Source organism: Anoplopoma fimbria, chromosome 15 (genome assembly GCF_027596085.1).
Source record: "Anoplopoma fimbria isolate UVic2021 breed Golden Eagle Sablefish chromosome 15, Afim_UVic_2022, whole genome shotgun sequence".
In the NCBI taxonomy this organism is placed as follows: Eukaryota; Metazoa; Chordata; class Actinopteri; order Perciformes; family Anoplopomatidae; genus Anoplopoma; species Anoplopoma fimbria.
This window is the reverse complement of record NC_072463.1, coordinates 9,402,917-9,416,121: the sequence shown is the minus strand read 5'-3', so window position 1 is coordinate 9,416,121 and position 13,205 is coordinate 9,402,917. Positions and strand designations below refer to the sequence as shown.

Below are 13,205 nucleotides of genomic sequence, written 5' to 3'. Positions count from 1 at the left end.
TTCTCCATGCTAATCAGCTGCTACTAACTGAAAGACTTTAATGAGGAGTTGCTCTATTACTGCCAATCTTTGGAAAAGCCTATCAGCTTTAAAAGATGAAGTAACCATTTATGTAATAACAAATCATTAAAAAGTTGTTAGACTCATTGCTTGAAAGTAAGACTTTTTTTTGCGTATTTACGGGTGTCCAAAGTGGGTGCTGCGGAACCCCAGGGTGCTTTGAGGATGGGCCAAGGTTGCCGCAAGATGCCACCACATAAAAAAGGCATCAATTAAACGTTGACTTGTTTCACATGACCCCAAACAACAGTCTCCTGATTGAGAGTCTTTCGTTTGTTTGACCTATCCATCCTCCCCTCCCACCTGCCTTACTTGGACTTTCTTGGTATTTAAATAACGTAATTTGCTCTGACCATCTAATAACGTTACGGATGAGTATACATGGGAGATATACATTATCATAAACTGCATTGAATTGTTTTGCAATTCTCTATGTATATGTAGGTCCTTACCAAATAAACATGAAATGAAAAGGAGTTATTTGAACCATTGCTGTATCCTATGCTAAGTGCCACCCAAGACGATTGTGATTGGTTAAAAGAAATACAAACAAGCATTAGCGTTTTCCCCAACTGCCAGACGTTAATATGTGTAGCTCAACCTTTCTTTAGCACTGACACAGCACTGTGGAGTTACGTCTGGCTATGCGAGACTCATACACAACACAAATTTCCTAATGCTTTATGGTAAATGTTTTCTTCAGCAAACAAGTGGGAGGCTTGTATTGTGAAGCAGGTATAGAAAATGCAATGTGTCTGTCACAGAGTTAGTGAGGCTTTGTTAGTGATGCTAGTTTTCAATAAAAGAAGGTCCACACAACAATATATGGATATTTTCAGCAGCATTATGGAGTCCCTTTGGAATGTTGCAAGGAGGAACGTATATTGCAGAAATGGGAATACAACACAGGGTTAAACGGTGCAGGGAAAACGGATATAAAGATGAAACAAGATTATGGGAAAAAAGTGAAGCAATGGAACTAAGCAAAAAATAGTTTGATGCCTCAAACACCATTTTGGGCCACCAACTGACTTGTGCAAGACCATGCAGGGACCTTGATTCTCTGTTGCATCTACAGTTAAAAATATTATTAGCAATAGCATCAATGCCACTACCTGCACTGTTGTCCATTAACAACTGCTTACTCCTCTCATCTTACAAAACACATAAAGATGACACAGTCAATCAACAAAGTCAAGAGTAGAAAGAGCTTTCACCTGAGACCGTAGAGCACAGTTCCATCAGGGTGCAGTCTAATCATCCGGTTCTTGACTGTCACCCCATGAACGAAGGACTTCTTGTCATTAATGAAGTAGGTGTCAGGGACCCAGAGCTGGTCTGCCACTCGGTTGTCCAGAGTGAGATTGAGAGGAATGCCAGTGTAGGAGAGGCGCTTGTCTCTCCAGGACTGCTGGAAGTACATGGTGATGGTGTAGTCCTGTTGGAAAAACATAGAAAGAGGGGGAGGTTAGCACATCAACATGAATAAGCCAATGGCTCATGGATGCCAAGTGCAATTTCCTATATTGTTTGATTTCTTCTATCACTGCATCAAACAACGAAGCTTGATCAATCTCCTCAACTCCTCCCCAAGCTTTAAACTAACTCCAATGTAGACACACCTGCGCACACAGGTCGGTTGAAAGGGTGGTGGATGGGTGAAACAATCCCAGGACTTTCACCCAGGACACCACTGTTTGTCACTTTATTCAATAACCATTACTAACATTATTTTATCCCTGATAATCCTACATAGGGAACTACGCTTCTGTGTTGAAATGAGCAAAGAGAACCATTGGCTAACAGCTAATGAATACAGTTTCCATTCAGTTACATTATGATGCCTCAGAAAAAAATTGTCATCATCACTATGTGTTCAAATTTTATCTTGTAAAATGTAGTATTTGGAGCGACACAACACAAGTTGTTTGAAGGAGGCTTTTTCACAGCAATTAAAAATGATAGAGAGGGAATTATGACGTGTTTACCTTCCTAACAATAGCTCTAAGCAACCTATAATATAAAGTTAAAACTGCTAATTCAAAATGTTATTCCTATCAATAAAATACACACTTACACTTCCTTTGTTTTATGCAAATAACCACTATAGATGGTTATAAAAAAGGATAATAATTAGAAGTTTTGACAGATTAGGAGAGCTTTCTTTTGATAAGGGGATGTAAATTAATTCTGAGGTTGAGAGAGAGATATAGGTTGGTGGTTATAAAATTTTTAATGAATTTATGATATAAGTGATGCCTTAATTGGTCCAGATGGGAGTAAAATAGGATGGTGCAAAAAGTGTTGTTTGTTTGTTCCACCAGGCTGTCAGAGTTAATGCTATTGTTAATGTTTTGAAACAAGGATTTGATAGACTGAGAAATGGTAAATCTGAATATCATTGCACAGTGTTTGTTCTATAACCATGTGTTATTTCATTGATTTGGGTGGATCCATTTGAAATTGTATCAACGTTGATTTGCCTTAGAGTAATGAGGAACTTCAAGTTCTCCTTGTGTTTCGGATTTTTGCAGAGTTCTTGGTGTCTTGTTTTTTCTAGTAGAATTGAGAGATCCAGAACCAGAAGTAAGTGGGTTGAGATGGGTTCATTGTGAAAAGTTAATTTATTTTAGAAAGTACTGTCATTTCAACTGTTGCTTTTCTGCCCATAAGTGATAGTGGTAAATTCAATGTGCAGAGGAGGTCATCATTTATTGTTTTGAGTAGTGGATTGAAGTTGGGTCCCATCCCAACTGTTACTATCATATGGATGGATGAAAGATGTGTTCCAGTTATTGGAGTCGTCAATAGATATGGGAGAATGCTTCATTACGTTTGTTTGTTTCTTGTAGTAATTTTATGGGTTTTGTAGTAGCAACAATATATCCTTTGTATAAAGACTGATCTTATCATGTGTGTTGAGTGAATCTCTTTAATGAATGAGACGGGATCTGTGATGGTGGTGTTATGGGCAAAATTATACTTTTTTGTTTAAATGCTTTCCTATTTGTTTTCTGTTGTAGTGTGCAGAGAATGAGTGATTGAATTGGGGCTCTGCTCAGCTGGTGACCTGCATACTGGCTTCTAAACAATTGTATATGTTTGTTTTTATGATTTGCTGCTGTGTTGTTTGTTCCTTGCTAAAAGATACTGTAGTATGAGGGAGTTAATTTAGTCCAACAGCGGATGAAGTTATACTGTGTTCTACTCTGACCGGCACTTACTTCTATAATCCTTGCCAATCTGTGCACAGTCTCTGACAAAATGAATGAGATGAGGATTGAAGTGATTAACGGAGATCAGATACAAATCATTTGCATGATTCAGAAAGCTGAGAAGAATTAGTTTGTGTGGCCAGAGAAACCTTATTGTATCTACTTATCACAGCAGATGATAATTGGCGTAGTATATGAACCAGAGCAAATGCAACTGGCTGCCTGACTCACACCTCTTGATTGGATTATGTTCACTCAGTGAAGGCATTGCTACCACTTTCTGGACTCCTGAAATTGTGTCAAGCATCTGCCTTTAAAAGCATTTGTAATGAAACATGAACCCTTTCATGATCATATATATTATATTTATTTTAATCATAGTTTTTGTTGCATTTATAGGTCCATCACTTAAATGTTGCATGCTGGGTGGGGTGGCTCTACCCATTATAATATATTATATATTGTTGCAAAATATATATAAACTAAGTAATTAGTAACTAAAGCTTTAAAACATGTAATATGTATATTTTTACATTCTTCATTGATATAATGAGTAAATGTACTTATTAACATTCCACTACAGGATGTCAGGGTTGATCCGTGCTAAAAAGATGTGAATAAAAGCAATTTACAACTGAAGGGTGACAAAAAATATTGAGGTTCCAGCAACTACTGAAAGTCTGAGGAACATGATGCGCAAAACTCATGGCCTATTTAAAGGAAAGGGATTCTTCAGTGTGCCTCAATTGGTTAATATGGTTTTGTTAAGAAAGCACCATGTCATCGTGACACCCTGCATTTGAATGAAGGGGCGTGTTTACATTGGAATCTTGACATGCCTGGCAGCCGGCTGGAAGGGGAAATTCTTGGTGGCTGCATGTGTATGTGCCAAAGCATAGCTGTGCCTCTCATTTACACACAGAGCCTCTGACAGTACCAGTGACATGCAGGAGGAAAGCATGACAAGACGCAAATCATGGAAAATGGAATCCTAGTGTTTCACATTTACAAAAATCATCAGTGTTGGATTGTGAACACCCCATCTAAGATCCCTGGACGCCTTCGCTTGCAGACAAGGTCAAGTAAAGTCAAGTCAATTTGTAGTTGTATAGCACTGAATCACAACAGAAGTTATCTCATGACACTTTTCACATAGAGAATGCCTAGACCGTACGCATTCATTTAGAGACCCAACATTTCCCCATGAGTTCGCAGTGCGACCGTGGCAAGAAAAAACTCCCCTTTAACAGAAAGAAACCTTAAGCAGAACCAGGCTCTTTTTTAAGAATCGTACAGTGATATTTTTCTTTATAATCACATTATCACAAAACACACGCAAAGTTGTATGGAGTGAAATTGATCTGAACATGGTCATAAATGTGTATTACATTAACTACAAATTAAAAGTAAGATTTACAAATGTGTGCAACAATTTGCATGTAATTCTTGTTATTAACAAATTCATCTCCACACAAATACCAGATTTTCTCAATAAATAGTAATATTTTACGTTCAGATTTTTGACGTCAACTTTACAGATCTGATCATTTTTGCCTTTGAAAAACTTCCTTTGTATACAAATGTCTATAAATATTTGAAGATTTTTTTGCATTTATTTGTGGATTGTTAAAAGTGTGCGCACGGATCACCTGATATGCAAAAGACTCAATATTTTCTCCAGCTCCACACAGATCCACAAATGCATGCCACGTTTAAGTTTTAGTGGAAATCTGGGACATCTAGACTTTTGTTAAAATGGTGTGTAATTTCAATGTGGGAAAGAGATTTTCCAGACAAACTTATAGATTTACAGAATAGCTCGTCACCCCTTGATTACATCCATCCATCCATCCATCTTCCGTAACCGCTTATCCAGTTAAGGGTCGCGGGGGTGCTGGAGCCGATCCCAGCTGTCAATGGGCAGGGTACACCCTGGACAGGTCGCCAGCCTATCACAGGGCTGACATATAGAGACAAACAACCATTCACACTCACATCCACACCTACGGGCAATTTCAGAGTCATCAATTAACCTAAGCTGCATGTCTTTGGACTGTGGGAGGAAGCCGGAGAACCCGGAGAGAACCCACGCTGACACGGGGAGAACATGCAAACTCCACACAGAAGGTTGTCTAGCCCGGGAATTGAACCCTCTTGCTGTGAGGCGACAGTGCTAACCACTACACCACCGTGCAGCTCCCCTTGATTACAACCAAACATTAATCAACTACATGCTCTATACTGTAGCTTATAAATGTGAATATATTGCTTAAATAAGCTACTGCTAGGTGGTGGGGAACCAAAGATACAATACAGATAGGTATCACCTCACTCCGTTGCTCTGGTACAACAAATTTGCAACCCTACAGGATTGGCCTGTAAACAAACACAAGTTAAAAAGGTAGCTGTTGTTTTTCTGTAATAAAAGCATTTTAACTTCTACATTTCTCACCAAATGTCAATAAGTGTTTTTTATATTCAAGAGTGTACATCCTGTTCAAAGACCTCTCCAAGATTCCTTACAGTGGTACTGAAGGCCATGGCAATGAGTCACTATATCTAACAATACCTTTGTTTGTTTGTTTAGTTTTTTCTGACTTTTTCTGACTTTTCTGACTTTATGACTATGCACAACAAATATACCTTACCAGATATATCTAGACAGAGCAGAAAGGCTAAGAACAAGGCTTTCGAGTGAGTTTTAAATTAGTTTCGGCTTAGGGTTTTTATTTAGGCTTGAGTTAAAGATGGCTGCTACTCCACCTCCCAAGGCAGGTGCCTCGAGGAATGTGAGTATTAATATGATGGGGCGGAGTGGATTTATTTAGGCTGATATGTTCTTCATGACAAATCCAGGTTTAAGTAAGGAAAAATAAATCAATTTCATTATCTGATATTAAATCAGCTTTAGAACACAGAAATCTGATGATTTAAGGCGCACATTTAATTCTATTTTGTGGTGGCTGTTAAGCCGACTCTATCTCTATAGGGTTTTGGAAGGGTAACTGCTCTGATGGAAGATCAGAAAAGGTATAAAGGTACATAATAACAAGAACAAAGCGGATCATTGGCTAACAGGATGGGCCCTGGTCTTCAAAATATCAAGGTCACTGAGATAGGACATGACAGAGTTACAAAGCAATCAAAGACAAGAAAATAAAGGGCTTCATTTATGAAATGTGTCTAAGCTCCTTAAAGGTTTGGAGGCATTGTGATCTGCTTCTCATCCAAACGCTTCAGCGGACTGCAGTTAACCTTGGGGCGAGCTGGCAGGAGAATGTTGCATCACTCCTCTTCTATCAAGCTAATCTGAGGTGCGAAGCTGCAGTTAAGATTCCACTCACAGCTCTCTGGCTTTCCAGCATTGGTCGCATCTTGTAAAGATGCCTATGCAAGCATTTCCCAACAAGCTGGGAGGAAATGCTAACTTTCAAAAAAAAAAGGCAAGGCATGCCGATTCTAAGTTTTTTATAGTGACTGGGCTATACTTCCTTGCTGGGTTAAAGACTACATGATTGACTACATGATGTTTCCCAATAATTGAGGTTATGCTTCAGAAACAATCTATTGTTTTCCAGATATTTAACTGTGACTTATGAGTACCAGGTCATTTTAAGTGGCACTTCATTCAAATCAACTGTGGCTTGCTTATTTTTTATGTAATCTTAGTAAATACCCCACAAACTTGCAGTGATGCAAAGTTTTGTGACCCTGACAGTAATATTCTCAATATGTATAATTAATAAATGTTATTTCATTCCCCTGGGAAGCTATGATATTGAGAATTAATTCCTTTCACAAAAGCAGGGTCAGGCCTCAAGATCCAATATCTGTTGACAGTAACAGAAGACAAGATACAAATGTCATGCTCTGAGTTGCACAGCAGTAAAGCACTGAGTAAAAAAACAGACGGATTAGTCATTTAGCCCCCCAAAGGAACTGTTAGTGGCAAGTAATAAACTAGAGATGACATCACTGCTCATGAGGCAGCAGTGAGAAACTGCCACCTCATGGAGTTGGGAGGCGGCAGGGGGAGGCGGAGCTCCACCAATGCTGCTGCATTGCACTGCACTGCACCGCACTGCACTGAGCTCCAGGCAGACAGGAGAACAGGGCCAGCAAATGCCCTTGGTTTGTTTTCTTTATTTCCTCTCCAATATTCTCTGCTGATGTATGAATGGTGATATCTTCTGTGCTGCTATATTGTCCTTGCTCTCTTTCTTTCTCTACATATCTTTACATATCTCTATGTCCATATTATTTCTAAAGTAAACAAGCAGAACAGCAGAACATGGGCTCTGATGGCATGCAAAGCACTGCAGTATGCTCCTGTCTGACCTAATTCTTCCTTACCCACAGCCATCTCTGGGTGCAGCCTGGAAAACATCATTAGAAAGGGAATGGGCTAGGCTGTGGTGTAGCAGTGAAGTACTTCTGCAGTTTACCGCAAAACTTGATCTGAGGAAAATTTAAACTGCAGACAGTAGTCTCGTCCACAGATTTTGATAGCTTGAATTCACATGATTGAGCCCAAACATTTAGCATGTGGGCCTGCAAGGTATCAACGTTGTGTAGTTGGAAAGGCCTTGCTCTTAACAAACCTCCCAAATCTGCAGTTGTCCTAAGCTCTACTGAGTTGTTTAGCCCCTTTTAGCTCTTTGTTTTGGTTTTATGGCGATTAGCGTTACTCGTGACTCTCACCAACCTCATAACCAGCAGCAGCAGGCAGTGATTTTTATTAAGAAAGCCCAAATAAACCCATTGTACACAACTACAGTCGGACATTGAGACGTTATAGTTTGTTTCAGGAGTTGGTAGAGGCCAAACCAAAGATAAAAGAACAGTGAATATTGCAATTTCATTAATCGGGTAAAGACAATCACCGCTTCAAATTATTAATATTTTTCGTCTGTGTCTACTGGATTGGAGAAGGTGTTCCTTTTTAATTTACAGCTTGTTGTGCTGTCCCCAGGTGTGGAAAAACACCGCTCTCAATGCATCGCAGTATTCCAATATTCAAGGTTCTGCTGCAAAACAGTCCATTTGTCATCAAACTGTTTTCCAGATATGTAACTGTGACTAAAACAGTCCAGTACCAGACAATTTTCAGTGTCTGACTTTGACACAGTTCAAAGGACAATTTACAGGAAGATACAAACATAGCTAAAAATCAGCTTACAAAAGACAGAAGAAAAAAACATAAACATAGTACTACTATGTGCACACAAGGTTTTGGAAAAATACATGAATATATATATATATATATATACAGCGGGTAAAATAAGTATTGAACACGTCACCATTTTTCTCAGTAAATATATTTCTAAAGGTGATATTGACATGAAATGTTCACCAGATGTCGGTAACAACCCAAGTAATCCATACATACAAAGGAAACCAAACAAATAAGTTCAGAAATTAAGTTATGTGTAATAAAATGAAATGACACAGGGAAAAAGTATTGAACACGCTTACTGAAATTTATTTAATACTTGGTACAGAAGCCTTTGTTGGTAATGACAGCTTCAAGATGCCTCCTGTATGGAGAAACTAGTCGCATGCATTGCTCAGGTGTGATTTTGGCCCATTCTTCCACACAAACAGTCTTCAAATCTTGAAGGTTCCGTGGGCCTCTTCTATGAACTCTGATCTTTAGTTCTTTCCATAGATTTCCTATTGGATTCAAGTCAGGTGATTGGCTGGGCCATTCTAGCAGCTTTATTTTCTTTCTCTGAAACCAGTTGAGAGTTTCCTTGGCTGTGTGTTTGGGATCATTGTATTGCTGAAATGTCCACCCTCGTATCATCTTCATCATCCTGGTAGATGGCAGCAGATTTTTACCAAGAATGTCTCGGTACATTTTTCCATTCATCCTTCCTTCAATGATATAAAGTTTGCCAGTGCCGTATGCTGAAAAACAGCCCCACACCATGATGTTCCCACCTCCAAACTTCACTGTTGGTGTGGTGTTTTGGGGGTGATGTGCAGTGCCATTTGACCTCCAAACATGGTGTGTATTATAGCATCCAAAGAGTTCAATGTTGGTCTCATCTGACCAGACTATATCCTCCCAGTATTTCACAGGCTTGTCTAAATGTTGTGCAGCAAACTTTAAACGAGCTTCAACATAAGTAAAGTAAGTACATTTTTCTGATTGTTACCAGATTATTGCCACTGTATGACTGATTTCAACTGGCTTGTGGAAAGAAACTTTATTTTTGTCTAGATGTTTTGTCTTACAGTGCTCTGTAGCACCTACCAGAGGGGAGAAGTTTAAACAGATTGTGTCCAGCATGTGGTGGGCTCTGTTTAAAATCGCATACCAACATACAGACATACTAACCTTCTAAAATATTATTTATACTGAGTATGATGTTGAGTATTGAATTGAGTAGCAGAAGTGATAAGATAAGATAATCCTTTATTAGTCCCGCAGTGGGGAAATTTACAGGATTACAGCGGCAAAGAGGATAGTGCAAAACAAGAGACATAGTAAATAAAAATTAAAATAAAAAACAAAATAAGTATTATAAATAAGCAAATGAGCAATAAAAACAGTAAAAAACAGTAAGAACAGTAGAGATCCACAGTAAAAATATATATACAGACAGAAATTATTATAAATATTGTATTGCACAGTGTATTAATGTATTAGTGTATTAGTGTCATGTGGTCTGCTGGGAGCAGAGCTGGTTGTGCAGCCTGACAGCAGCAGGAAGGAAGGACCTGCGGTACCTCTCCTTCACCACCGGGGGTGAAGCAGCCGGTGGCTGAAGGAGCTGCACAGAGCTGCCAGGGTGTCCTGCATGGGGGGGAGGTGTTGTTCATCAGGGATGACAGCTTGGCCATCATCCTCCTGTCTCCCACCACCTCCACCGTATCCAGTGGACACCCCAGCACACTGCTGGCTTTCTTGACAAGTTTATTTAGTCTCTTCCTGTCGGCTGTCGAGATGCTGCTGCTCCAGCAGACCACTGCATAAAAAATGGCTGATGCCACCACAGAGTCAAAGAAGGTCCTCAGGAGTGCAGGGAGCACTCCTGAGGACCTCAGTCTCCTCAGCAGATAGAGTCTGCTCTGACCCTTTTTGTAAAGTGCGTTAGTGTGATCAGTCCAGTCCAGTTTATTGTTTAAGTGAACACCCAGATGCAGGGATTTCAATTATATCTGCAGGCACCGCGATCGGGACGGTCTGGTCATGAAATGTAACTTTCAGATTCAAAGCTGCTAGGTGGTGGATGGGTAAAATAATACATCAATAATGAGGGAAATATTAATTACATTGTCTAAAATATGAACATAACACAGAGCATAGAAGAGCTGCTGTACACTGCTGCTCTGCAACGGACAGCTTCATTTTTCATCAGGGTCAATGCACACAATTGTGAATTCACGCAGTGTGACTTCATTGATCATTTCCAAAGCTAAATCTTTAGTTCTGTATCCTCTGTCATTTTTATAACTACATTTCTTGGTTTTGCTGCTTTAATGTCCCACGATAGTTGACACTCTCATTTCCTCTTATTAAATAGCATAGCATATGGCCTTAGAGGAATGAAGAATGGGGATGTGGAAATAGTTATTCTTAGATTGGTATCTTTAATCTGTTAAACATCAAGATGGAAGAGTTACGCTGAGCGCAATCACGGTTCGTGGATAATGAAAGATGTAGTGGCTGTAAGACACTGGAAGCTGTTTAGTTATGTCATCGGCTCAGACCTTGACATGCCTGGTTTTACCGTGGGTCAGCGCTCAGGAACTGTATGGTATTGATGCAGATTGTCAGACAGCGTTTGTGAAGATGGGGAGAGGGTGATTGTGGTCAGTCAATGGAGATTACTCTTGCACCCTCTCAACCTTCAAGAATTATGTTCATGGTTTCAAATTGTTTTCTTTATCCAGGGAAGCGATTTGAAGTCTTAACAAAAGTTGTTTAGTGAAGTAGATTAAGCTTTCAAAAGGGACAGAATTAACGCTTCTTGCAAACTGGCCTACTACTATGATAGGTCGAATACATATGAATTATATCCTATGCAGTTATGGAATGGAATTTCCATTTTCTCCCTTTCAAACATTTCCCCCAACCAGTTCCTATCCCCAAATTCCCCCAAACACAGAATTTATCAAACCACACAACCTCAAATGTCAAATAGCATTTACAGTATTAATAACTCAAGGATTCAATATACATATATATACAAATAATATTTTAGGGCGACTGTGGATCACTGTGGGTCAGTGGTGGAGCGGGTCGTCCTCTAATCAGAGGATCGACTGATCCATTCCCAGCTCCATTAGTCCATCCAAAATGAGAGGCTATCGGAGATAAACATCCAATTTATCAAAGTATTGTATGATTGGGCAGGACCAAATCATGTGTAAGATCTACTACTGAACTGTGACATCCTGTCCACTCCATTGAGTATATTTTTGAAAGTTTGGAGTTAGAATAATGAAGTCAATGCAGTATATTGAATTGTAATACATTTACCTTGGCACACAATTAAGTTTCATTTACTTTACTTGTTTTACTTGGCCTTGTTCAAAAATGCTTTTCCTAGTTCAATCTTTAAACTTCTTATACATATCCCAGGCAAGTTAATCACACAATTAAAGCTTTGTCACTGGCATATGTATATATGTATATATACACAGTTCACTTTATTATGTACACCCATTCAACTGCTCTTTAACAAAAATATATTATCTGCAAACCACGTGGAAGCAACTCAATGCATTTAGGAATGTGGAGGAGGGATGAAGTTGGATTACACAAAGGATTTGTCTTTGTACTTAGTGCTGCATTTAGCACCATTGACCATCACATCCCATCGAAGCTCAAACACGACCAAACAACCTGACAGCTGCCTGTTATGAGGTGAAACAAGCCTTTGTGTTGACGCACAGTACACTTCAGGAACCCCAAATTATCATTAGAATCCAAATCCCTATTATTTGGATAATTTGTGGGGGCCCAACAGCGCACTGCCTTTTTTGATGGAGCAGTCAGATACAGACTTTTAGAAGTTTTACCATCTGATTTTTTCATCATTTTTAACCTTGTGATAACGCTTTATTGCATTTGTACGGCCACCAAAGAGACCCTTTCTAGGGAAGAGGCTATCCATTTTTTATATCCATAAACGCTTGGACCACAAGGTTTGATATTGTCAATGATGTCCATTCACAAGCTACTGCATGGACACATCTGAATGTTTCCTATTCTGTGTGGTGTTTGTACCTTCAAACGTGAGAGCAACAGTGTCTTTTAGAAAATACCACCATTTTGAATACCCCCATACAGTTGGATGTCAGAATGGTGAATGCAACCTGATCTCGCTGTCTGCACTCAAGAAAAGTCTCGCGATAAATCATTAAAGCCATGTGCAACACTTCCACATCATTAATGCACTACAACCCAATCTTCGCTTCCTCAGACTTTATCAAACCATTTCATAAAAGCCTTTTTCTCGCTGTCACTCATCCGTCATATGCGTAGTAGGAAGGTTCTGGGTAATTGCCTGTGTAGTACTCTTTCTGTCTTGCTTTGAACTGGATGAGAAAAAAACCTTTCTCCATATCCTCAAACCCATAGACAGCAGGTGTTTTTGACCGACATATGGGTAGAAATTCATCCCACACTGTCAGATGCTTTGTCATACATTAGAATGACTCTGCTACCACATATCGTCACCAGGAATGTGATCCCATCTATCACAAAATATTTCAACACTACATATTGGTCAAATCTGGATGCGTTATGTGCTTTGAATGTATAACCAAGGCTTTCTGGCTGTCTGTAGCATCTCACAAAGTGTCCACACACAAAATTAGCAGAGTCTCAAAATCGAACAATATGTACTTTCTCCGCGTTTTTTCTATTTCCCTTGACTGAATAAAATATTCATGTGGCTCTTTGTTGTCCGATCT

General features: G+C 39.3%; 1 protein-coding gene across 2 annotated transcripts in view; it reads right to left on the bottom strand.

Moving 5' to 3' along the window:
• gabrb1 (gamma-aminobutyric acid type A receptor subunit beta1) overlaps positions 1-13,205 on the bottom strand; it is a 71,964-nt gene that overhangs the window by 37,830 nt on the left and 20,929 nt on the right. For both annotated transcript variants that reach the window (XM_054613342.1, XM_054613343.1), the window contains exon 4: positions 1,278-1,498. In XM_054613342.1, the coding sequence (XP_054469317.1) occupies positions 1,278-1,498 (221 nt within the window). The remainder of the gene's footprint in view (positions 1-1,277; positions 1,499-13,205) is intronic.